General features: G+C 37.1%; 3 protein-coding genes across 5 annotated transcripts; 1 reads left to right on the top strand and 2 right to left on the bottom strand.

Moving 5' to 3' along the window:
- Window positions 1-9,689: 9,689 nt before the first annotated feature.
- On the bottom strand, window positions 9,690-11,698 carry LOC121757320. Of its 3 annotated transcripts, none has more exons than XM_042152866.1 (4): window positions 11,019-11,698; window positions 10,473-10,659; window positions 10,210-10,314; window positions 9,690-10,032 (listed from the first exon to the last, which is right to left on the bottom strand). In XM_042152866.1, exons 1-2 carry the CDS (start codon window positions 11,427-11,429, stop codon window positions 10,516-10,518), a joined length of 555 nt encoding a protein of 184 aa, XP_042008800.1. In that variant the 5' UTR covers window positions 11,430-11,698; the 3' UTR covers window positions 9,690-10,032; window positions 10,210-10,314; window positions 10,473-10,515. The 3 variants fall into 3 exon arrangements, with proteins under 3 accessions (XP_042008800.1, XP_042008799.1, XP_042008798.1); XM_042152865.1 differs by having other exon boundaries at window positions 10,494-10,659; XM_042152864.1 differs by having other exon boundaries at window positions 10,531-10,659; window positions 11,019-11,697.
- Window positions 11,699-14,243: 2,545 nt separating this feature from the next.
- On the top strand, window positions 14,244-18,404 carry LOC121758183 (PHD finger protein EHD3-like). Its single transcript, XM_042153610.1, has 6 exons — window positions 14,244-14,372; window positions 14,551-14,863; window positions 15,455-15,610; window positions 15,865-16,197; window positions 16,439-16,528; window positions 17,092-18,404. The coding sequence occupies exons 2-6, from the start codon at window positions 14,630-14,632 to the stop codon at window positions 17,941-17,943; spliced, it is 1,665 nt and encodes a 554-aa protein (XP_042009544.1). The 5' UTR covers window positions 14,244-14,372; window positions 14,551-14,629; the 3' UTR covers window positions 17,944-18,404.
- A 1,567-nt stretch (window positions 18,405-19,971) lies between these two features.
- LOC121756830 (PLASTID TRANSCRIPTIONALLY ACTIVE protein 6, chloroplastic-like) lies at window positions 19,972-23,218 on the bottom strand. The gene is made up of 6 exons (XM_042152230.1): window positions 22,680-23,218; window positions 22,271-22,339; window positions 22,009-22,113; window positions 21,459-21,578; window positions 20,525-20,614; window positions 19,972-20,452 (listed from the first exon to the last, which is right to left on the bottom strand). Exons 1-6 carry the CDS (start codon window positions 23,151-23,153, stop codon window positions 20,336-20,338), a joined length of 975 nt encoding a protein of 324 aa, XP_042008164.1. The 5' UTR covers window positions 23,154-23,218; the 3' UTR covers window positions 19,972-20,335.
- Window positions 23,219-24,538: the final 1,320 nt, after the last annotated feature.

Here is a 24,538-nt window from a genome sequence, read left to right as displayed (position 1 = left end):
CGCGCTGCCTCCTGACGTCCTACAAAATAGACCTTCTTTTCGTCTGTTGGGCATCTGATCGTCTTCACAAAGACGGGCCACATAGGGTATATCCCGTCCGCCAAATCGTAGCCATATTGTGATGGTTGCGGTTGGCGACGAAACTGACGGCTAGACCAAAGCTCATGCACTGCTCGTTGAAAAGGGGCGACGACTGGAGGACGTTGATGTAATTGTTCGACCCGGCTACTCCAAAATACGCATGCCAAATCCATAGCCGGTAGTCAGCTACGGCTTCGAGGATCATCGTGGGATTCTTGCCTTTGAAGCCGATATTGTACACCCCTTTCCAGGTGTAGGGGTAGTTCTTCCACTCCCAATGCATACAATCTATGTTGCTCAACATTCCCGGAAACACGTTCTGACTCCCATGCATATCCATCAGAGCCTGGCAGCCCTCGGGGGTAAGCTTCCGAAGATACCTATCCCTGAATATCTCCCTAACGCCATCACAAAAATACTGCAGACAATCGCGGGCAGTCGACTCGCTGATGTGGAGGTACTCGTCGAACGTGTCGGTATCGCCTCCGTATGCCAGGTGCCTAATTGCAGCAGTGCACTTCTGTATGGGCGTGTGACCGGGTTTACCAACCGCATCCTCCCTGAACTTGAAATACTCGTATCGACGCTCTAAAGCGCTCACGATACTCATAAATAGCGGACGATGCATCCTAAAATGTCACCGGAATATATTCTCCCCAAACAGCGGCTCCGGAGCGAAGTAGTCCTCATACAACCGACGGTGTGCAGCGATGTGGTCTCGGGGTACTATAGCTCAACGATGGATGGGGCGAGGTACCGTCGGCTGCTGCTGCTGCTGCAAGGCCGCTTGTATCAGGCGATTTATCTACCGGGACATAATGGCTCGTACCTCTTTGTTAATTCGTCGGCGTATGTTATCAGCACCCCACCACTACCACCCGCATCACTACCACCACCACCACCACTAGCCATTTTAAATATACTGATAGAAACGTAGAGAGAGAGAGAGAGAAACTCGTTACAACAAGTGGTGCGAATGATATGAAGTTCAACAAGCCGTATATATAGAGTTTTTTTAAAAAAAATCAGAAATCAGGACGTCCCGACGGACGTCGCCGGAAAGCTGCGGATTCCTCACATCCGCGGCGGACGTCCGCATCCGCCCCACCCTCGCCTAATGGCGGTCGTCCCGCGCGGACATCCGGCACGCCGATCCGACGTCCGGCGGGACATCCTCCATTGCGGATGCTTTTAAGTCGTTGTTCCTGCCTATTTGATTTTTTCAATGTTTTAGTTAATACTCTCTTCGTCCGTAAATAAAAATCTCGTTTTTTCCATTTTATATCAGTTATATGCATCCCTGAGTTCACTCAAACCTTCCATACCACTAACAATCATACTATGTAACAAATTCTGCCGTGAAAAGTCAATATATGCATCCCTAATTTATCTCCAATCTTCAAAACTACCAATATTCATATTTATGGAAAGAGATTACATCTAATTGCAGTTATTATTCAGCCATGAAATCTCACATTTCTTCTCTGACGTAGTTTTCCAATAAATCATCGTTTTAATCTCAATATTCAACACATTCTCTCCGGAATAATCTTCTCTGGCGTAAGCTTAACAGCCAAATTTATATTGCGTGGAGATTTCTTATGGAGCTCAAGGTGTTTTTATGCTAATCTGAATAATAGGTGAATCGTAATGATGAAAACAATTTTTCATCTTCCAATTCCATGCCCTTTTTTTCGAGTTCAAGTTTATATTTTTTGGTTTATGTTGAATATTTACGTTTATGGATAAATGAGGTTGATTCGTAGTTGACATTTCGAATATGTAGATGTCCCTATGACACGTTACGTTTTCATGGTGACATTTTGATGAAGAATTTGTTGAATATTCTTTGTTTTTTGATACTTGAGTTGATGCTCTATAGATTATCTACGATCACATTTTTTGTTGCTTTAGTTTGTTCTTCTGGTGACATTCTGTGGTGACATTCTTGATACTTTTGTTTCAAATCTTCTGATATTTTCAAGGCTTGAAGTTTGATTTTGTGTTGGCATTCTGTTCATCTTTATAGTTGCCATGCTTGTAACTATGTTGACAATAGGTTTGTTGTGTGTACTGTGGCAGTCCTCCTTGATGTAAGCCCAGAGCTGAAGTCTTATGTTGCTTAGGAGTTTGAAACATTAGACGAGGACATTTCCTCTTATGAAGAATATACGACTGTCGTTTTGATACTCGTAGATTCGAACATAATTTCTCAGATGGCGTCAAAACCTGGCAGACTATTATATGAAGCAGGCAAGGTGAAGAGTTGGCTGGCAACAAAGAAGCAACCAGTTTGCAAGAAGGTAGTGCAACCAAACGTAGACGTCGTTCTAGTAGATATCAATGCAATGCAACACTTTCATTGAAGTATTCAACTGATTCTGGCAGTCCATGATATGTTGTCTGCAACTTTATAGAACAACACAATCACAAGATGATCGATAAAACGCATGTTCGATACATGTAATCCAACCGTAAACTTGAGGATATTCATTATAAATTCTTGCAGGACCACGCAAAGGCCAATAGTGGACCTACAATGACTTTCAATTTATTGAAGGAGTTCATGGGTGGCTATGATTCTGTGGGTTGCATCGTTACTCACATGAGGAATGGTACTCGTGACATATTGCAAGAAATGAAAGGCGTTGATGTCCAAACAATTTTAAGTCAAATGGAGGAGAAGAAGAACAGTTGTGATGGTTTCCATTACAAATTTTAGCAAGGTAGAGATGGAAAGTTACTTAGTCTTTTTTGGTGTGATGTTGTGTCGCGAAAGAACTACAAGATGTTCGGTGACATTGTATCATTTGATACTACGTACTCAACTAACAGGTAATCAAACTTGTGTATATTTATGTATAGTTGACATTCCAGAATCTGTGTTGAATTGTTGGTGTCATTTTGCTGACGCTCGTTTGTTGATATGTTCATTGAATAGGTATCGCATGGTATTTGGCTCATTCACTGGAAAAGACAACCATGGAAACCTTGTTACGTTTGGGGCCGGCTTCGTGTCAAATGAGGGCGCGGACCCATTCTCTTGGTTTCTTAGTGAGTTTGTCGAATATATGGGTGTCACACCTAAGTTGATAATAACCAATCGGGATTGGGGGATGAAAATTGCTATAAAACGTGTGCTAACTGGTACTAGGCATCGTTGGTGTATGTGGAATATTATGTTGAAACTTTCTGACAAGGTTTCCAAAAAATACTAGCCAACGAAGACTTGAAGAAGGTTTTGGACACCAGTGTATGATCTGAATTGTTGGAGCCAGAGGAATTTCAAGAAATTTTGCTGACCATTATGGACCAATATGGTTTACAAAATGAATCTTGGTCACAACCGTATTTGCACACCGAGAATATTGGATTCCAGCATTTTTTTAGGGATTTTTCAATGGGGTCGTTTTTTAAGACAATATCATTCTCTAATTCTGAGAACAGCTTCTTCAAAAGGTACACCAAACTGCACTTTAATCTCGTTGACTTTGTGATGCACTAAAACAGTGCAATGGATTCCCAACGTAACATGTCAGAAAGACTCGAATTTTTTGATGCCACCAACCTCCCCACCTTGTCAACAGAGTTGTTATTTAAGAAACACGCAACATCTGTGTATACAGATCGAATCTCTCTGCAAGTACAAGATGAGATCGTTGAGGCTCATCGACTGTGCAGAATGACTCACTTTGATATGGAGGACAACACATTTGTTTTGATGGTTGTCTATCAATGTGTATATCTCGTTATTGTCTTCCATATCAAAGTGAGTCATTCTGCATAGTCAATGAGCCTCAACGATCTCATCTTGTACATGCAGAGAGATTCGATCTGTACACAGATGTTGCATATTTCTCAAATAACAACTCTGTTGACAAGGTGGGGACATTGGTGGCATCAAAAAAATCGAGTTGTTGTGATATGTTATGTTGGGTATCCAATGCACTGTTGTAGTACATCATCAGCGACATTAAAGTGTGGTTTGGTGTACCTTTTGAAAAAGTTGTTCTCGGACTCGGAGAATGATGTTGTCTTCAACAACGACCCCATTAGGAAATCCCTAATAAAAGTTGGAATCTAATATTCTCGGTTTGCAAACATGGTTGTGAACCAAGATTCATCTTGTAAACCATATTGGTTCATAATGGTTAGCCAAACTTCTTCAAATTCCACTAGCTCCTCCAACAATTCAGAGCATACACTGGTGTCCAAATCCTTCTTCAAGTCTTCATTGGCTAGTATTTTTTTGAGAACCTTGTCAGAAAGTTTCAACATAATATGCCACAATCACCAACGATGCCTAGTACTTGTTAGCACACGTTTTATAGCAATTTTCATCCCCCAATCCTGATCGATTATTATCAACTTAGGCGCGACACTCATACATTCAACAAACTCAATGAGCAAAAAAGAGAATTATTCCGCGCCTCATCTGACACGAAGCTGGCCCCAAACGTAACAGGGCATCCATGGTTGTCTTTTCCAGTGAATGGGCCAAACACCATGCGATACATATTCAACGACCATTCAAGAATGAGCGTCAGCAAAATGTCACCAACAATTCAACACGGATTCTAGAATGTCAACAGAACATAAATATAAACAAAATGTTAGCCAAAAAATACAAGTTTGATTACCTGTTTGTTGAGTACGTAGTATCAAATGATATAATGTCACCGAACATCTTGTAGTTCTTTCGCGACACAGCATCGCACCAAAAAAGACTAAGTAACTTTCCATCTCTACCTTGCTGAAATTTTTAATGGAAACCATCACAGCTGTTCTTCTTCTCCTCCATTTTATTTAGAATCATTTGGACATCAACACCTTTCATTTCTTGCAATATGTCACGAGTACCATTCCTCATGTGAGTAACGATGCAACCCATAGAATCATAGCCACCCATGAACTCCTTCAGCAAATTGAAAGTCACTATAGGCCTAATATTGGCCTTTGCGTAGTCCTGCATGAATTTATTATGAATATCCCCAAGTTTATGGTTGGATTACATGTATCGAACATGTTTTTTATCGATCATCTTGTGATTGTGTTGTTCTATAAAGTTGCGGACAACATATCGTGGACTATTGGAATCAGTTGAATACTTCAATGTAAGTTTCGCATTGCATTGACATCTGCTAGAACAACGTCTATGTTTGGTTGCACTACCCTCTTGTAAACTGGTTGCCTCTTCGTCGCTAGCCAACTTTTCACCTTGTCTGCTGCATATAATAGTCTACCAGGTTTTGACACCATTTGAGAATTTGTGTCTGAATCTATGAGTATCAAAACGGCAGTCGTTGGCATATTCTTCATAAAAGGAAATGCCATCGCCTAATGTTTCAAACTCCTGGCCAACATAAGACTTCAGCTCGGGTATGCAATCAGAGTGGACTGCCACTATGCACACAACAAACATATTGTCAACATAGTTACAAACATGATAACTATAAAGATCAACATATTGTCAACACAAAATCAAACTTCAAGCCTTGAATATGTCAGAAGATTTGAAACAAAAGTTAATGTTACCACAGAATGTGTCATTCCCGCATTTTCTAAGGATAGAAAACACGATTGATCGTGACTAGGGAAGCATTAAAAAAGCGGGGAAGAAAAGGGAAGAACAAAATATGTACGACCAAAACAATTGAATAACTACGAAACGTGAAAACGACAAGTACCATTTCAACTATTACTAACTTCGACGAACACAGACCCAAAGAATAACAATCCAAGGAAAATATTGAATTCTAGCGGAAGCGTTAATGACATGGAATAATGCCGAGTATGAAGACCCGACACATCCAAATACTAAACAAGACATAATTTTCAATTACTCTGCTCAACATCCACCACGTCCTTCGCCACTCAATCTGCATATTAAAAACAATATGCAGAGCTAAGTACTTGATGCATTCAGTGGACACATGCCAAAATATAGTTTGTCAAGCCATAATCGAGTGACATTGGGGGTTTTGATTAAAAGAACCCAAGAACACTAAAATTATATTTTTCATAAAGTTCGGTTGCGCAATCATTTTCCATCCACATCCACCATTACCATACCATATATGAACATACATGACAAGGAACGTGGTCACGAACCAAGTCACTAGACCGGCCAACTCACAAGATATGGCGCCTGATCTATGTGGTGTACACTAGTCCGAGCAGGATTTGCGGCCCTCCTAGGACCCGAATTCGATTAAATATATATGACAAAGCCACTTCAGATAGGTTCCAATAAAACACAAAAGCATGGCAAGACAAACATTTCACCTCCTTCTCATATCAAAATATGTCTAGGACATAGTCCTTATTTAAAAAAAAAGCTCACCTCACAAGCTTAGCTCCTCAACAAACTTCATGTTCCAACCTCAAACGACGTGCAAAAGTTCACCCTTTTTTAAAAAATGATTTGCAAAAATTAAACTTTGCAAAATATATTAATTTAAAACAATACATGCATCCTACGTGTGTGCTCAGAATATCTTTCGTCATTTCCTACGGAAAAAACATAGCTCTTTAACTTGAAACTCAGACCATAATTAGTTTAGGAATTAATTAATTAATTAATTGAGCAAAAACAAACAAAACTCCACTCAAACAACAAGTATTTCCACTCTAGCACTAAAATCTCCCCATTGCCGACCCAATTCAAATAATTAAATTAGCCCATGTCTAACTAGAAGTCAAGTATTAAACATTACTAAAATCAGTTAGAGGCCCAACTTATGAAATTAAAATGGCCCAATACATAAATGAGAGTAGAAATAAGAAAAAGAAAAAGAAAATTCGATTTTAATTAAAAAAAATTAAAATAAAAAATTTAAACGGTAATGTTACTGTTTTTTTACCATTTTCAACGGTATTTTTCTTTTTTTATTTATTTTTTCTTTTTTTACTCTATAAATACTCTTATTTCATCCTCATTATACACACAAACACACATTCATTCTATTTTGATGTGGATGCATACTCTCGTCCCTCCGCCCCGAGGTATGGGCAATCGCAGGGATTATCTCAAATTAGGGAGGATTTTTCGGATGAACACAGTCCGGAAGGAGGACGCGGCCGTGGAAGCTCCAGGGGCCGCGCACGTGACGCCGTGGAAGAGAAGGAGGCGGTCGAGGAGGAGGAGGATATAGGCCGTCATCCATACAGCCGGGCGGACACGATGACTCTGTTCAACGCTTGGGTCAACGTCTCGTACGATCCCATCGTCGGGAATCAACAAACCCGCAAGTATTTTTGGGAAAAGGTCACTGACGCCTACAACGAGAACAAGCCGGCACGGTCCCGCCGCCGTACCATGAAGATGCTCCGCAGTTATTTTGACCGAGTCGACAGAGATGTCAAAACATTTTGCGGTATCTACAAGAATGAAGCGGCTCAATACCAAAGCAGAGCTGACATTATGAGAGCGACTATGTGAGTCTTTTTTTACGACAACGGCAAAGAATTCAAACACGTCGATGTTTGGGAGGCCGTCAAAGACGTTGAAAGGTGGGCCGGCGGTGTGCAGTCCAGCACGGGCTTGAGCTCGAAACGCACGAAGCACACGGCGGGTGGCTAATACTCGTCTAGTGAGGGCGGGTCCGGCAAAGCCTCACACGAGGTTACCTCACAAGAGGTTGAGGGCACGGCCACCGATGCAGGGGGCTCCTCTCCTGGGCGTCGTCGGCCGCAAGGGACCAAGGCGGCTAGAGGGAGGAGGGGCCGAGGCGAATCAAGCCAGGCGGGCTCGGGCTCGAACACCCTAATGTCCATGTACTTGACCGCCACGATGGCGAACACTTCCCGCATGACGCCTCCCCAATATCAAGCTTATCTTGCCGGAATTGAGTTTCTGGCACGACAAATTGGTATTCCGCCTTCAGATAGCTTCAGTGCACCGCCACCGCCTTCAGGGATGATTCGCCTGCGGAGTAGTTTTTATAATTTCTATAAAATTGTATTTTAAATTATGTAATTTTTATTTTTTTTAGGATTTTAATTATGTGTTTTTTTTAAATTTTAACTTATAATTTTATTTTATTTAATGAAGTGTGTTTTTATTAATTGAATTTGTTGGAAATAAAAATAAAAAATGAAATTGAATGAATAGTTAAGGGAAGAGATGGTTAAGAGACGGTTAAGAGATGGAGGGTTGCAGGTGCTGTCTCTTAGTTAAGAGATGTGATGAAAAGTACAGTGGGGCCCATGAATAGTGAAGAGATGAGACTGTTAAGAGACAGCGTTGTGGATGGCCTGAGAATCGTGAATGTGGGATACTTGGAGGTAAAAACCGATAGATATTGATTGATTTGGTGGTTGGAGATATTTTAGGGAGTGGGGATATTGATGAAGAAGCATACCGAATGAAATTAGGAGAAGCATATGTTGAAAGAATTAGTTCTTTTGGGCTTCCCAAAATTGGTCTCAGCTAAAAAAAAAATAAAAGGCTAGAATAAGATAGATAAAAGTGATAGGTCCAAATATTTGATAGAATATTTATTAAATTGTGGTATTTTATTTTAGTACTTTGGTGTTATTCCAAGTACTCGTAAACGAATGAATCACATGTCATTCTCATCGACTACTTACACCACACGATTAACCAACAACAATTCAAGCATTCACTATTTTCATTCACAATACGGTATTTTACTCAATGTCTAACACTAGCTCGTTCTCAAAACAAAAATCTTAACGTAAAAAGGTAATAATAAAAGTGGGTATTACAGAATGTCACTAGAAGAATAAACTAAAGTAGGAAAAAATGTGGTTGCAGATTATCTATAGAGCATCAACTCAAGCATCAAAAAGCAAAGAATATTCAACAAATTCGTCACCAAAATGGCACCATGAAAACGTAACGCGTCACAGGCACATCAACAAATTCGAAATATCAATTGCGAATCAACCTCATTCATCAACGAACGAAAATATTCAACATAAACCAAAAAATATAAACTTGAACTCAAAAAACGGGCATGGAATTGGAAGATGAAAAATTGTTTCATCATTACGATTCATCTATTATTCAGATTAGTATGAAAAATACCTTATTAGTATGAAAAATACCTTGAGCTCCGTAAGAAATCTCTATACAATACAAACGTGGCCGTTAAGCTTATGTCGGAAGAGATTTAGCACATAAATTTCAGCCGGAGAAGATTATTCCGGAGAGAATGTGTTGAATATTGATATTGAAATGATGATTTATTGGAGAACTACAAAAGAGAAGAAATGTGAGATTTCATGGCTGAATAATTATTACGATTGATTGCAATCTCTTTCTAAAAATATGAATATTGGTAGTTTGGGAGATCGGAGATAAATTAGGGACGAATATATTGACTTTTCACAACAGAATCTGTTACATAGTATGATTGTTAGTAGTACAGAAGATTGGAGTGAAATTAGGGATGCATATAACTATAAAAATCGAGTTCCATATATAGCCCTGGTTGACACAATAGTTGTATCCGTTGACATAGAAATTCAACACACTATTAACCATAGATCTGACATAAATATTGGGTAGGATTAAAGTTTAGAGTTTGAATTAGATATAGAATTAGTATTTGATTACATATGAGTAGGAAATAACACATGAGTTTATGTAATGTTGTTAAAAAATATTAAGTGAACAAAAGAACAAAGTAGGAAATAAAATAAAGCTCACTGCAAGTTCAATCCTATTCTAGGATACACAAACATATACTGAAGGAAAGAGTGTGTCTCGTTTTTCAGCTTTTTTTTTTTAACCATTTTCACTTTGCATAATTCACAAATTGACAACTGATCGCATGAAGAAGAAAAGCTCCCAAAAATGCTCCCATATGATCTTATCTCAATTTGCGTAAACAACCTATGCCGAGGGAAAACTGCTATCGGAACATGTAACAAGTTCGATCCAAGCTCCTGACCATCGGATTTAGTAGCATGATATACATTGGCCTGTTGGGGCAGAGAAGAACAATATGAGGCTCAAAGTTCAACTTGCACCTTCATTAAGCAATGAGATAAAAAGCTCAACCACTTTGGGACTTCCTGGATAATACACAATATGCAAGACTGATTGCAAAAAAAAGAATAATAAAAGAATTATCATCCAGAAAGGAGTGTTGCACTTACTTCTTTTCCAGTTGAAATGCAGTGCAGCCATTTATGTCATTAAAGATACCCTTGTTAAGCATCTTGAATAAAACCATACGGGTTCTTGGCTCTTGGGTCAATTGCCTGAAAGGAGACGAGATTTCTAACCATAAGAGTATAGTTCAAATAGAAATGCAATTATTACCATCATGCTACTCTGCAATGACAGTAATCTCATGCAAAATGTTGCAACAATCAGCTCCCGAGAATGAATTTACTTGTCAATAAACAAGGGAACAGACCTAGGTAAAAGATCTAAAAACCTGCACATTCAACGTTTCTCTATCAAACACCATATACCTCCTCGACTGTTGCCCGATCCGCTTTCTCAGTTGTCCTTGTTTTACCAATAGCCATATCGCGAACACTGCCGCGAATTGCAGTGGTAACAGAGTTTGACATCCCACCATCAAACCTTCCTTCCCACTCCTGCACATCATATTATACAACCAATGAGCATGATATGAAACTTAAAAACAGACAAGCAATCACCAAAATACTCCGTATAAAAACATCCATAACAGTTCCTAAACGCCATAAAGGGTACACTCAAAAATCCAATTTGAACAACACACACACAATGGCACAAATACATATACAAGATAAACTGCACTTACATGTTTCCAGAATCCCAAAAACACAGAACCTGGATGATTTATTAATCACGGAACACTCAATTTCAGATAATCAGCAAAAAATAAACATCAAACGCCACAAATTCAGCAAAAACGCAAAATAAAAAGACAATCTTTATCCCTTGAAACACACGATTACATTGAGGGCAATACCTCCAAAGGCGAAGCCCTGATGTGATTGGCAACTTTCTGCGACTTATTCGATATGGGCTGAAGAGAAGAGTTGTTCGGGCGAGAGTGGAGCCCACCGTGAGCGTTGGGGCGGCGCGTGTGCTGCGGCGTGAAGGATCCATCAAGTATTCCGCCCTCTGCATCTTCTCTCGCGTCTAAAAAGTCCAACGCCTCCGCTAATTCCGACTCTGATGATAGGTAATACTCATCGTCGTCTTCCTCTCCGTCCCAGTCCTCTCCTCTCTCCATTTCATCCAAATTTGGCTTTTCCTCTCCCTCTTCCTTCACTGCAGCCGTTTCACAGCTTGCTTCTCTGTCCGGTTTACCAATTTCGTGTCCATCTTCCTTCACTATAGCCGTTTCACAGCTTGCATCGCTCTCCTTTCCCATCATCTCGCCACCAATTATCTTATCTTCGTCTGTATCCCAATTTGTCGGGAAAATTACAAAGTCGCCATTTAGGCGGGAAATTGTGAAGAGAAAAAAGTTGGGCAGAAAGAGTGATTTCTTCAGAATTTTTTCCAAAATTTGAATCTACAGTGTTCCAATTTTTACTGAGAAAAGTTCATACCAATTTTTCGCAATGGGGGTGAAGCTTTTAAATATTTCTTGAATGGAGGTTGGAGAAGTTCGGCGGTGGCGATTCAGGCGTGAGGGAGGAGGAGTATTTTCTAGGGCTTTTTCAATTAGGCCCAACAATAAAAATAAATTTAAAAGCCCATAACTTATTACATAAAAATAATCTAGCGATACAAGTAAAATACGGAGTAATAAAATAATTTCTAGCATATTCCGTTTATTTAATTTTTGGGTGTTAGTGTTACTTACATTCCAATAAACTTTCTTCCTATTTTTTGATAGAGTCAAATGTTTTTAATAGATATAAACAATTTAATTTGAATGTTGATACTATGAATTAAGAACATGGGTACGTACAATCTCACTAAATTTATAGTACTCCACTATTTTTGTTCTATACTTATGCACATTGATATAATCATTACGTAATAAAAGTATTCTCTTGTTGGGACGCAAACTCATAATTTTATGTCCCAACTTTATTTTAATAAAATTCACACTTTTTTTTTATCAAAAGTGTCATTACATACATTTGATAATAAATATATTTGTGATTTTATATTAGGTACAGTACAATAATGAATCGCGCATCACACGGTAACATTAGTTATTTACAAGTTTAAACTTGTATTTTTTGGGTTAACTTTATAAATGATTACTAAACTATAATATTAAATTTTATATTTATATCATTTTGAGATTTAACTTAAATTTCCTCATTATTTTAACTTAAAAGGTAGTCATCCCAACCACTATATCCTACAGTGGATAGGTATTGGCTATTATGACAACCATTTTTTTAATCATGGGAACATTACACAAATATATAATAAGTAGCTATTTATTATAAGTTTTGCCAAATATTGGTAATATTTGGTATGTCTCACATATTTTGAAATTAAAATATTAAATCAGGAAATTTTAATTTTTCTTAGTCGTCTCATCCGTGCACAAAATGTCATCTTTTAACGATATTCAAACGACGTGTTTCATTAATATAAGTCTTTTTCTTTTATATTCATTTACTTTCTTATTCCTCTTCTTATTTGATTGAAATAGTGTCGTTTTTAACATTACAAAAAGACGTTGATTTGTGCATAAAAATGAAACTTCGTGATTTAATGATAATCTAATCTTAAAATTCGTGTATCATACCAAAATTTGATCAAACTTTAAATGACTATTATCCCTTATATATCACATATCTACAAAGTAAACAACATTAACATTGGTAATATATCCTAATATTGTTAAAATGCAAATAATTAAAACTTTCACTGCAGATAAGTGCATCAGTGCAATTGGTTCTTGTATTCTCACTTGAAGCAAAATTCGTATAATGTATAGATATTTATGTATACATACACATAGTATATAGTAGTACTATTAAATTACTAAACAATCCACACAAGTAAAATGAATGAAAATAGTATAGGCATCTTAAAATTGATAAGAATACACACTTAAAAGAGCATATTTACATCACCATCAACCAGATACACCTAAGTTCTCCTAAATCCCAGAAATATATACTTCAAGAGTTCAAATAATGGAGGAAAAAGGAAAATACAGCAATCCAAACTCACAACCAACAACATTCTCTCACAATGACCTATCTGGTCTGGTTGATGATGACTTGGCTCTAGCAAATTCAACCAAGTCTCTGAAAAGAGCATTTCCTGCTCGGTGGCACCCGGTGATGATCTGAGCGACATATTCTTGGTCTGCCCGATCAGGCTGTCAAAAGAGGAACCGGAAGACCGGCTACTTGAGCTAGATGCGCCGCCACCATTGTGCATGAAAAATATTTCCTAAGTTCAAGCGCAACAATTAAAACTCTATGCTTAATCCTAAAAATAGTTAGAACAGAAATAAATAAAAGAAAACTTTAACTAAACATAAATACAATATTTACATCTTCTTCGCCACTCATCTATACATTTCTTCTGCAACCTACTTCCACCGTAGCTTACCAATCAACCTTATTTCCTCCTTAATTCACGATCAACTGACGATTTGGCATCAAATTCCATTATTTCATAAGGCATATGATTATAGTTATCAGATCTATAAATGAAATGAAAAAAATTTTGATTTCTCAATATAAATTCTCGACATAAACTACAAATCTCATATTTACATGAAGTAGCTTTAAATTTTTAGTGTAAATAATTGCCTCCAACACCACAATTCGCGTAGTGTATATGATACATGCAATTACATAACCAATGAGAGTTAATAAAATCAATAAAAACACGCTTACATAAGACTGTACAGAATAAAGTTTCATCGAAAGAAGAAACCAGATAATAAAGTTTATCGAAAATTCAGTGACACATGCAATAGAAATAGAAAATACTCCCTCCTTCCGTGAATAGGAGTCCCGTTTTTCCATTTTAGTCCGTCTACTAACACATTCCACTCACATTTCATTTAAAACTAATATATATACAAGTGAGACCTCTATTATAAATATATAAAAATTAATTTTAGTAGAAAAATAGAATTTTTTATTATGAAATAGTAATAAAATTAGTACTTATTTCAAAGAAAATTTAATTAGTCGTGGAGCATTATTTTTGTTTATAGAGTAATAAACCGCCGGAAGGAGAGAGTGGTGAGCGCACAAAAAACAATCCCCTGTTTTTCAAATTTTTGGAAAACCGCTCTGCTCTCTCTGTCTCAGATAATTTGGGATCTCTCTAGGGTTCCAAATCCGACATTTCTATTCCTCTCTTTCTCTACTCACCAACTCCAGTAAGTTCCCAACTCCACACTTTCTCTACGAATTTCGAAATTCTCGACCAATTTTGGACTTCATGCATACTCGGATATGTCTACATCTTTTCTCGGGAGAGCGGTGTGTTGCAGTTTATTGATTTTGTATTCTAACTTAATACCATTGTTTCTGGCACTGTTGGTATTGAATTCGCAGGGAATTCTTGATTACTCTCGGTCCGAATTGTTATGAGACTATTCTTAGGTGGTTAGCTTCGCTTAATTGAAGACTAGGCATGCTGGATGCTCTTAAAGAAAGTAGTGACAACGGTAGTCGAAATTGTTTTGAGAGCTTAGTAGGATCCTCTGATGTTGAGGAGGTGAAGGTTAATGGCGTTGCCGTCGATGCTGAAGCTGGTCCTTCTGGATTGGGAGGCGATAGTTTGCTTACTTACAAGAGGCGAAAGTGTACCAAGGTTATGGAGTGTGGGAAGGTTTCTGATGATTCAGCGAGTCAGTTGACTGATAAGGTGCGGTAATTTCTCATTTCCAAATGTTTCACATTATATTATAAGATTAGCACTAGTAAACTAAGTTTAATTTGTTCACTTTACTGTTGAAATTATGAAAAAGTTCTTCTGTTTATGAGTTCTCATTTTATTTTGCTTTCCACTGTTAGTTATCTAGTGAGTAGTTATAAGCTGTAGGCTCTCAGACCTCAGTTGGAACAATCTTGCCGGACTAGTGACTGCAGTGTTTGGAAAATGATATTTTAGCTAGAAAAATAATGCTTTGTTGCTGCTCTTTAACTAAGTTAAGGATTACTACTATGGGTGCACGTTAGAGAATTATGAATATTGATGAGTCAGAATTATCATTCCCCTTGATTTTGAATGTAGTGTTGGATTTCTTCTCTACTTCCCTTTCACTTAGCAATGGCTTGTTATAATTCTACCCATGCTTACAAATATTTTGTTACCTAATTTTCATTTTCTAATTTTACAACCATCCATCTTTGTGGGTGTCTATCAGTTTTATGTATATTCTCTGTAAGGCTGCTGAGATACTTTTGATTTTCCCAGTCAATGAAGTGCTTACTTGACCTAGCTAAATGTCCTCAGAAAGGTGCAGATTGTTCCAATGATTGCTCACTCAAGCACAAAAGAAACATTATTCTGGATCGAATCTGTCAGTTGCTCAATAGTGGTGGATTGAAGAAATGCATTAAAAATGCACTTGTTTTTCCAGAAGGAAGTGGTACTGGAACTCCTGCGAAGGTATTTTTCTTATCTTCGAGGCTAACCTTACAATTTATTCACTTTGTCATATTTTTATTTCATATTTACCAGAACTAAGCATAATTTATTTTTTGTGAAAATTTTTGATTAAATATCATTTGTACTTCATAAGACTTATCTTGTAGGAGTAACTTGTTTTAATTCAAAGATAACAAATTGGTATGTTTTGGACTCTTTCAACCACATCCTCTATTTAGTAGTAGCATTAACTCTTTTATGCGATTTGTTTCTAGGATTCTGTTTGTTCTAGTGAAGATTGGGGCAAAAGCACATCTCAAACTGGGACTGTGCTTGATTGTCTCCAGAATGCAACTAAGTCCAATTTTGGTTTGACATCTAGCGGATTAGTCAATGGAACTAATACTACAACATTCACAGAGCGCTGTACTTCCACCTTTGTGGATGTTTTTATGTCAGAACAGTTTGCACAGCTATGCAGTTTACTCCTTGAAAATTTCGAAGGCGTAAAGGCTGACAATTTTTTTGATTTGAATCGCATAAACACAAGGATGAAGGAGAAAGCAGATGAAAAGTCACCACTGCTATTTCAGTCTGATGTTCAAGAGGTACTTTTCTTTGAAGTTACATATATCTGCTTGTTGGGTTGGGTGTGATCATCTTGCTGCATTAGATGTATTTATTTGGACACATTCCTTGGAATTTTATTTATGGACTAATTATGGCTACTTTGAATATTTCATTGTGGAATATCTTGGATTATGAAATTGAAGAAAAAAATACTTCATAATTTCATATGTATCGCATTTGTTTGAGCTTCAGTTATCATTATTGAATTTTCTTGTGTAGATTTGGGCCAAGCTCCAAAAGATTGGCTCAGATATAACTGCTCTTGCAAAGTGCCTATCAGACAAAACTATCACTTCTTTCCACGGACAGGTAAATAATTTGCGCTGCAAATGCTGTTTCTGTGTTTTGTCTCGTGGCTCTTGCCTGATTGTCTTAATTTGTTGGCTTCCTGCTACTTACACTGTTGGTATTGACATGTATGTATTTTTTAGTATCCTCACGTAAGCAACCCTCAGGTATTTGTTTCTTTTTCTGTACTTTTCATTAAGTTAGAAAAAAGCATTGGGGACTTCAATCTCAAAGTTTTTCCTATGCTAAATGTTTCATCAGGATAATGAAATTAATGGGACATCCACTTATTCAATGTATTTGATTTAGTTTCTGCTTATATGAGAATTGAGCTGAAAATATATAATCGATTCAGTACTATTGCACATTCTGCTGGCCATAAATGCAATTTTCCTGTATCACTAATGTATTTATATTATGGTTGAAGTCCCTGACATTAAATTGTACTAATTATGCCTTACACACTTACAGAAGTGATTAAAGACATAGATTTCAGTGGAAAATATATTTGAAAACTAATTTAGCTTCTATCACATCTTAGGTAATTAAGGGGCAGATATGACTTTTTCTATGTTTGTTGACAGTTCCTTGTGCACACTAAACCGGAGCTGACAGAGACATGTGCTCTTGATGAAGCCCATACCTGTAGGCGTTGCAAGGAAAAGGCAGATGGAAGAACTGGTTTAGCCTGCGATTCATGTGAGGAGATGTATCATATCTCCTGTATTGAGCCTGCCATTACAGAAATCCCTAGTAGAAGTTGGCATTGTGCCAACTGTATAGCAAAGGGAATTGAATCCTCACATGAGAACTGCATAGCTTGTGAGAGGCTAAATGCCTTTTTGTCACCATGTGATGGCAGTGGTGGAGAAGATGGGCTTGGGAATGACGTAACAACAGAAGAATTAGAGGGGAGTTCAAATGAGTTTATTGCCAATGAAGAGTTTCAGCACTGCACAGTATGTAGAACTGAAGTTGGCGGTGATGAAGAATATAGAATTTGTGGGCACAACTTTTGTCCTCACAAGTTTTACCATGAGAAATGTTTAACAACTAAGCAGCTTATCTCGCATGGCCCATGTTGGTATTGTCCTTCCTGTCTGTGCAGAACTTGCTTGACTGATAAAGACGATGATAAGATTGTTCTATGCGATGGCTGTGATCATGGGTACCACATCTATTGCATGCAGCCACCGCGCTCTACCATACCAAATGGGAAATGGTTCTGCCGAAAATGCGATAGTGGAATTCAGCGTATCCAGAGAGCCCGGAGGACATATGAGCATATGCAAAACACATCCAAAAAGAGAGCCTTGAATGGAAAACTGAAGTGCAGCGGGGCTTTGAACAAATCAGGTGGGGTTGATATGCTTCTCAATGCAGCCAAAACTCTGAATTACGAAGAGAATATGGCTGCAATGGAGTCAGAAAGCTAATTGAGCTGACAAAAACGCTCTTTTTAGGAGGAAAACAAGGAAGTTTATGCTTGTACATTACTGCATCATTCGAACAACTGACATTTTTGCAACAGGCTAACGTTTGACTTCAATCATCCCTTTTGTAGTCAATGGGATTCTGCTTTTGCACCTCAAGGTAAATTCTCTTGTGAAACTGTAGACTGACGGTTGTAGTTTGTAGTAAATATTCTTGTACAAGATCATGATACTGAGTGTTCTGTGGTAAATCAATCGGAAAGAGTTGTTGCTGCCCCTGAGTTGGAGTTGAGATAGGCTTAACTGGATATCCCTTGTATTGAATGAGATAGGTTTAACTGAATATCCCATGTATTGAATGAGTTGTTGCAATTGTAATAAGCTTCACTGAATGTTTTGCTATGTTCTTGTTTAACAGCCTAAGACTAGGCCTAATGTTATACTCCACTTCTCTATTTTATGCATTTTCCTCCTACATTAACCACAGATTTTCTCCTCCCTATTTATAAATTTGGTTATGTTGATAGGATACAAGCCTTCTCAAATGAGAATATGAGAATTTGTAACTTCCAACTTACTTGCGAGGATATCAAATTTATTGCTGAAATATTTATACTTATTCGCAATGTAACATGTGTACCGTGACAAAATTAACATTTTCTCCCTCTGTTCCAAGTTACTTGAGTAGAAGTATTTCATTTTGAGTTGTCTCAAGTTATTATGGTTATTTTCCTTTATGGTTAAAATAAAACATTTAATTTCACTTACTTTATTCTATCTCATATTACTCTCTTCTCTTCCACTTTATTCCGTCTCTTCTTTATTTATCTTAACTCTCACTAAACACAATATTCTTAGATTTTATATCGAAAAGAAATGCCTTAAATGAAAAAGGATTGAACTAGTATAGGTTTAATACAATTGACTTTTAAGTATAATGAATATACTACAACATCCGTCGCACAATAGGAGTCACATTTGGTGTGATAATGGATTTTAAGAATTGTAAAGAATAGTGAGTTGGAAAAGTTAGTGCAATATAGAGTTTATTTTTTTATATTGATTTTATAATAGAATGTGACTGAAGTGAGTTAGTGGAATGTGAGAACTACTTATCATTTTTGATAAATGAAATGTGTCTATTATTGTAGGTAGGCCGAAATGGCAAAATGTGATTCTTATTATGGGACGGAGGGAGTAATAAAGTTTGTCAAATGAGTTGAGCCGGTGTAACCCAAACCATATATGCCATGTGCCAAGTAGCTTGGGGCTCCACTCAAGCCCACCACCAAAGCGGGCCAGGTTGGGTTACACAGAAAATTATTTTTCATGCATTTTTTATTAGGCATATATTTTTTAAGTTTTTTATAAAATATATTATAAATAAAAAATAAACATTAACTAGTTGTAAGATTTCATTTTTTATTATAATCCTTATATATATAGTGGATGATTTTAGAATATTTTCTCTGTTCCACTATGTATAAAATGTCTTTTTAATGTCTCGTGGAACATATTTTTAAGATGGAAACAATATTATCTCTACTTTAATTGTATTTTTACTTTGTTCTTTTTTCACCTTATTCTCAAAAACAACACTTCATAAAATCAGGTAAAATTTCATACTTACTCCGTAGAAAAGTGAGCGCCTAAGATTGTAGCCCTGACCTGACGACTGACGGGCAAGGGTTGTCGACGTTAATGTGAATTGTGTGTATGATGATACTATAATTTTGGAATGAGTTGAACAAAAACTAAATTCGTAACACCAAAATTGATATCATACATTTGTTAAAAAACTTTGTGGACTTATATATTCAACGTGTTAACATATGATTCTAAAGAACATGTTTTGGTTTGCTTTACAGTTCCGTAAAAAATTAATAGCCAACAGTATTTTGAGATTTATTAGTTAAATCACATCTGATTAATTAAATCATATCATCTCTTTGTTTTCCTTCACTTGCATGCATTCAAGCGCTAGAAATGAAGTTTTAAATGCATGTAAAATTTCTCAGCTACATATTATCCTTGATTTTGAAATAACATTATATCCAGCAAATTCTCAAAAAATATTACACCATATTATCCTTGATTTTGAAATAACATTATATCCAGCAAATTCTCAAAAAATATTACACCATATTATCCTTGATTTTGAAATAACATTATATCCAGCAAATTCTCAAAAAATATTACACCCTACCAAAACTTAACTACAACGGAAGTGAATTTTGTTGGCACCTCTTCTAAATATCTCCCCTCATTCTCACCACAGCCAAATTTCTGCTCTTCATATTTGATCTTCTTAGCCAGGCAGACGGCTACAAGAACCTGCTGGTATTCATCGTCTCTCCCCGATTTCACAGTAATTCCTACACAAGATACTGTGTATCTAGAACCAATTTGAGACGCTGAAGTCACGAAGCTTTCTAAGATGCTTCTCCATTTCATCCCGTGTTTTGTTCCAGTCTTCCTTCTCGATGACTGTGGTTGGGTCGTCTCTTTCTTCCTGCAAGCAAAAGCAGAATCAGTTAGAAGGGGAGCAGACACCATCAAGAACAACAAATTCTTTCATACTCACCGAAGAAATTATTTTGAAGGTGTTCCCTTTATCACGAACAACGAGTAAATCTTTTTTTCTATCCCGGTCTTTGCCATCAGGAACAGTCACCTGCAGAAAGGAGAAAGCATCAAGAGTAACAGAATTAGTGGTATGGTAATCATCTTCTGTAGTCAGAATAAGATAGAGGTTTAAATTAGCAATTTATCTTTAGTATAAACCCAATAGAAAATTAATTGCAGATAGAATGTCAGTTGAGTAGCTCCATGGGAATAACCAAGAACCTAAAGAAAAAGTGAGAGAACAACCCTGTTGAGTTTCTCTATTTTATGTTCGAGTTACAACTCATGTTTCACTTTACCTACGGAGGGTGGCGTGCATTGGAGATGATCAAACATGAAATGCATAGTGAATCAGTGATGATAACATAAAAAAATCTCACATTAGACTCAACAAAGAGCTTAAAAGAGAGTGCTACTGATACGGATAATGGAAGAGAGATAATAGCCCACAAATCTAGTTGAGTGGTTAGTTTGTTCAGCTAACTAATGGAGAAGAAATAGGCAATCTTGTTAAGTTGTTTTTTCAGTTTCATGATTAGTTTTGCTGCATTAAATCATTTATAAATAGTGAGATTCTTGGTAGATTGGGAAAAGCTTGGAAAGTATCAGTTTAGGACGAGTTATCTCGTAGGCCTCTGCGGAGGATTATCTTGGGCCTCTTCGGAGGATTTCTTTTATCATTTGTTACTTCCATTCTTGTTCATTTCCTTCTATTTTAATAATATCAGCCAAAGTGTGAGTTAGATATTCTGTCAAGCTCTCTTCATGATTGGTTAATTGAGTGACAGCCTTTACTCCTATCAGCTACAACATGTCCAAGGGTTTGAAGTATTTCTTTTCATTATTGCTGTATTTGAAAGGGAAAAATAGAAACTTGAAAGAAAGGTTCCTACCATAACTGTTGCTCTTGAGATTGATCTTGTTTTGGAGTCAATGATATAAATCTCTTCAAAGTCCAGCATAAATTCTGGATCGCCGTACCGGCGGTTCCTATAGTGTTTCGTCAAGAAAACCTGTGACAGCAGCAACGTGATTGCACTAAGTCAATATCATAATGTAGGAAAAGAATGTCTAGTTTCCGTCTTTTATAATTTTCTAGAGAAGAGAAACATGCAATCCACACATTCTTGAAATTTTGAAAGCCAACTCCAAATCCCAGCAGATGTAAATTGGAAGCTCAGACTACTCATATGATAGAAAATTCAGCATCACTTATTAATTTGGAAAGTCCTAATATAAGATTGAACATTGCAGATGCTATATACCATGAATCATCCAAATTCCACCAGCAATATTACATTATCTAGGAAGTGCACCCAAATATAACTACAGTTTCAACCGTTCTACGTAGGGAGGGCAAGGATAAGCAAACTTATATTATTTGCTCAGTATTATTACTAATAAACCACTTATGATAAAGTTCAAAGGCTTTTCCTAACTAACCTTTAGGACTTCCCTCTCTGATTTATACATGGGATCTCTAGGTGCATCAATTGGTGGCTCTGTCACATTGTAGCAGCCGTAATCACTTTGAGCACATCGGATATACTGCAAATTGAAACAAAGTTACAAAAGTCCATAATGATGTATCTGTTGATAACTTTATAGTCAATCGCGATCACATCCAAAGCTATAAAATCATTCTCACCAACAACCTTTAAACCAGAGGCGTAAATATGAACCATCACCAAACAAAAGAGACTACCTTCTCAGGCATCGGTGCAAGAACCTTTGGAATCGCATACACGTCAGTGTCTGGAGGCGTGACATACATCTAAACAGAAAGATATAATAACCGAATTCATCAGCAACGATAATAAAGAAGAGAAATACATCATCAAACAATTCATCTTCATAGATTAACACTAGAATCTACATGAGCAACAGTAACAACATTCTTTGCAGATAAGCAAGACCATTTACACACAACATACATGATACAATTGAACTAGATTTATCTTCAACAATCAATGACCTCTAATTGGCAATAATATCTGTGTCTTATAGTGATCAACCAGGCACAAAATTAATGACCTAGAATTATAAATTACACAACAAATTGAGGCAGAAGCATCAATTAACTAATTAATCAAGTAAAAGAAGTCGAATTCGACCTCCCGGAAGTCGTAGACGTCATTATCGGGATCAGGCGGCTTCCGAATGAAAAAATCGCAATCCAGCAAACAAATCTTATGAAACTCGTCTTCGTTTATCCGATAATCGACGATTTTCTCGGAATCCCAACCCTGAATCGACACGAAGCTCTTGCTGTGGACCATCGCGATTTCCTCCTCCCCGGAGTTGCCGGCGGGGGCGATGGCAAGAGCGGCGGCCGTATCGTAATCGACATCGAAGTCCTTCTTATTGTCGACCTCCTCTACCTCGTCGTCGTCCATGTCGTAGTCGTCAGGGCCTCCGCCGTCGGCATCTCCGTCGTCAGCCCGGACGCGGAAGTCCGGTCTGGAAGAAATGGGGCGGGCGATTGCGAGGGAGCGGATAATGTTGAGCTTTGGGATGGAAAGCGTGGGAGCGGTGTTGGAGTTCACCGGGAAGAGGGGTGTGAGGACTGAGGAGGATAGCGGCGGCATTCATGGCGGAGAGGGAAAGTGTACAAGTTTGGATTACATATTTTATTTTATCTGTTCCAATGGATTATCATGATTCGCGGCTCGCTGCCGTACGACTGCAGCACTAAACAAAATTCCCTCATGTAATCATCCATTCATTCTCTTAGACCATCCACAATAGAAATAGCCCAGCAATAGCCCAACCATAGCCTAGCCACTGCCACATCATCAGCACTAAAAATCCTTCTGCCACATCATCAAAACAAGCAAATAGCCCAGCAATAGCCCAGCCATAGCCTAGCCACATACTATCCACATCACTATTAACAAATATATACAAAATGCAATAATTAACAATAACGCAATATACGAAATTTAATTTACGAGACATATACGGGAAAATTCACTAATATTAATAAAATTTAAAAAGTACATAATTAAAAAAAATTACATAATTAAAAAAAATTACATTAATTAAATTTACAAATGAAAATTTAAAATAACATTACAACTTAAAGTTAAAAAATAAAAAAAAGACATAATTAAAATCTTAAAAAAATAAAAATGACATAATTTAAAATACAATTTTATAGAAAATCCTTGAATGAGATTGTCTCACATCGAAAGTGGAACATAAAACATTCAAGGATATCTCTCTATAAAAGAGAAACATCCTTGAATGAGTTTGTCCCACATCGAAAGTGGAACATAAAACATTCAAGGATATCTCTCCATAAAAGAGAAACATCCTTGAATGAGATTGTCCCACATCGAAAGTGGAACATAAAACATTCAAGGATATCTCTCTATAAAAGAGAAACATCCTTGAATGAGTTTGTCCACATCGAAAGTGGAACATAAAACATTCAAGGATATCTCTCCATAAAAGAGAAACATCCTTGAATGAGATTGTCCCACATCGAAAGTGGAACATAAAACATTCAAGGATATCTCTCTATAAAAGAGAAACATCCTTGAATGAGTTTGTCCCACATCGAAAGTGGAACATAAAACATTCAAGGATGTCTCTATAAAATAGAGGCAACCAAGAATGAGTTTGTCCCACATCGAAAGTGGAACATAAAACATTCAAGGATGTCTCTATAAAAGAGAGACAACCAAGAATGAGTTTCATAAATTCGCAAGCCCATTATATATATATGGGCTATTACGAATTTCTAGTATAAATTTATTTATAAAAATTGATTTTTATATATAGAAAACAATTTTTATAAATAAATAATATTTTTTTATATTTGATTTTTTTTTAAAAAAATTCGAATTTCAAAAATTCGAATTTAAAAAAAAAATCACGCTGGGCGATCCGGGCGCTGCAATAGCGCCGAGCGGATCGCCCAGCGCACCGCCCAGCGCCACGAAACCGCCCAGCGCTGCGCGGTTTCTCT

Source organism: Salvia splendens, chromosome 12, assembly GCF_004379255.2.
Source record: "Salvia splendens isolate huo1 chromosome 12, SspV2, whole genome shotgun sequence".
NCBI classification, from domain to species: domain Eukaryota; kingdom Viridiplantae; phylum Streptophyta; class Magnoliopsida; order Lamiales; family Lamiaceae; genus Salvia; species Salvia splendens.
This window is presented reverse-complemented; position numbering and strand designations above follow the sequence as displayed.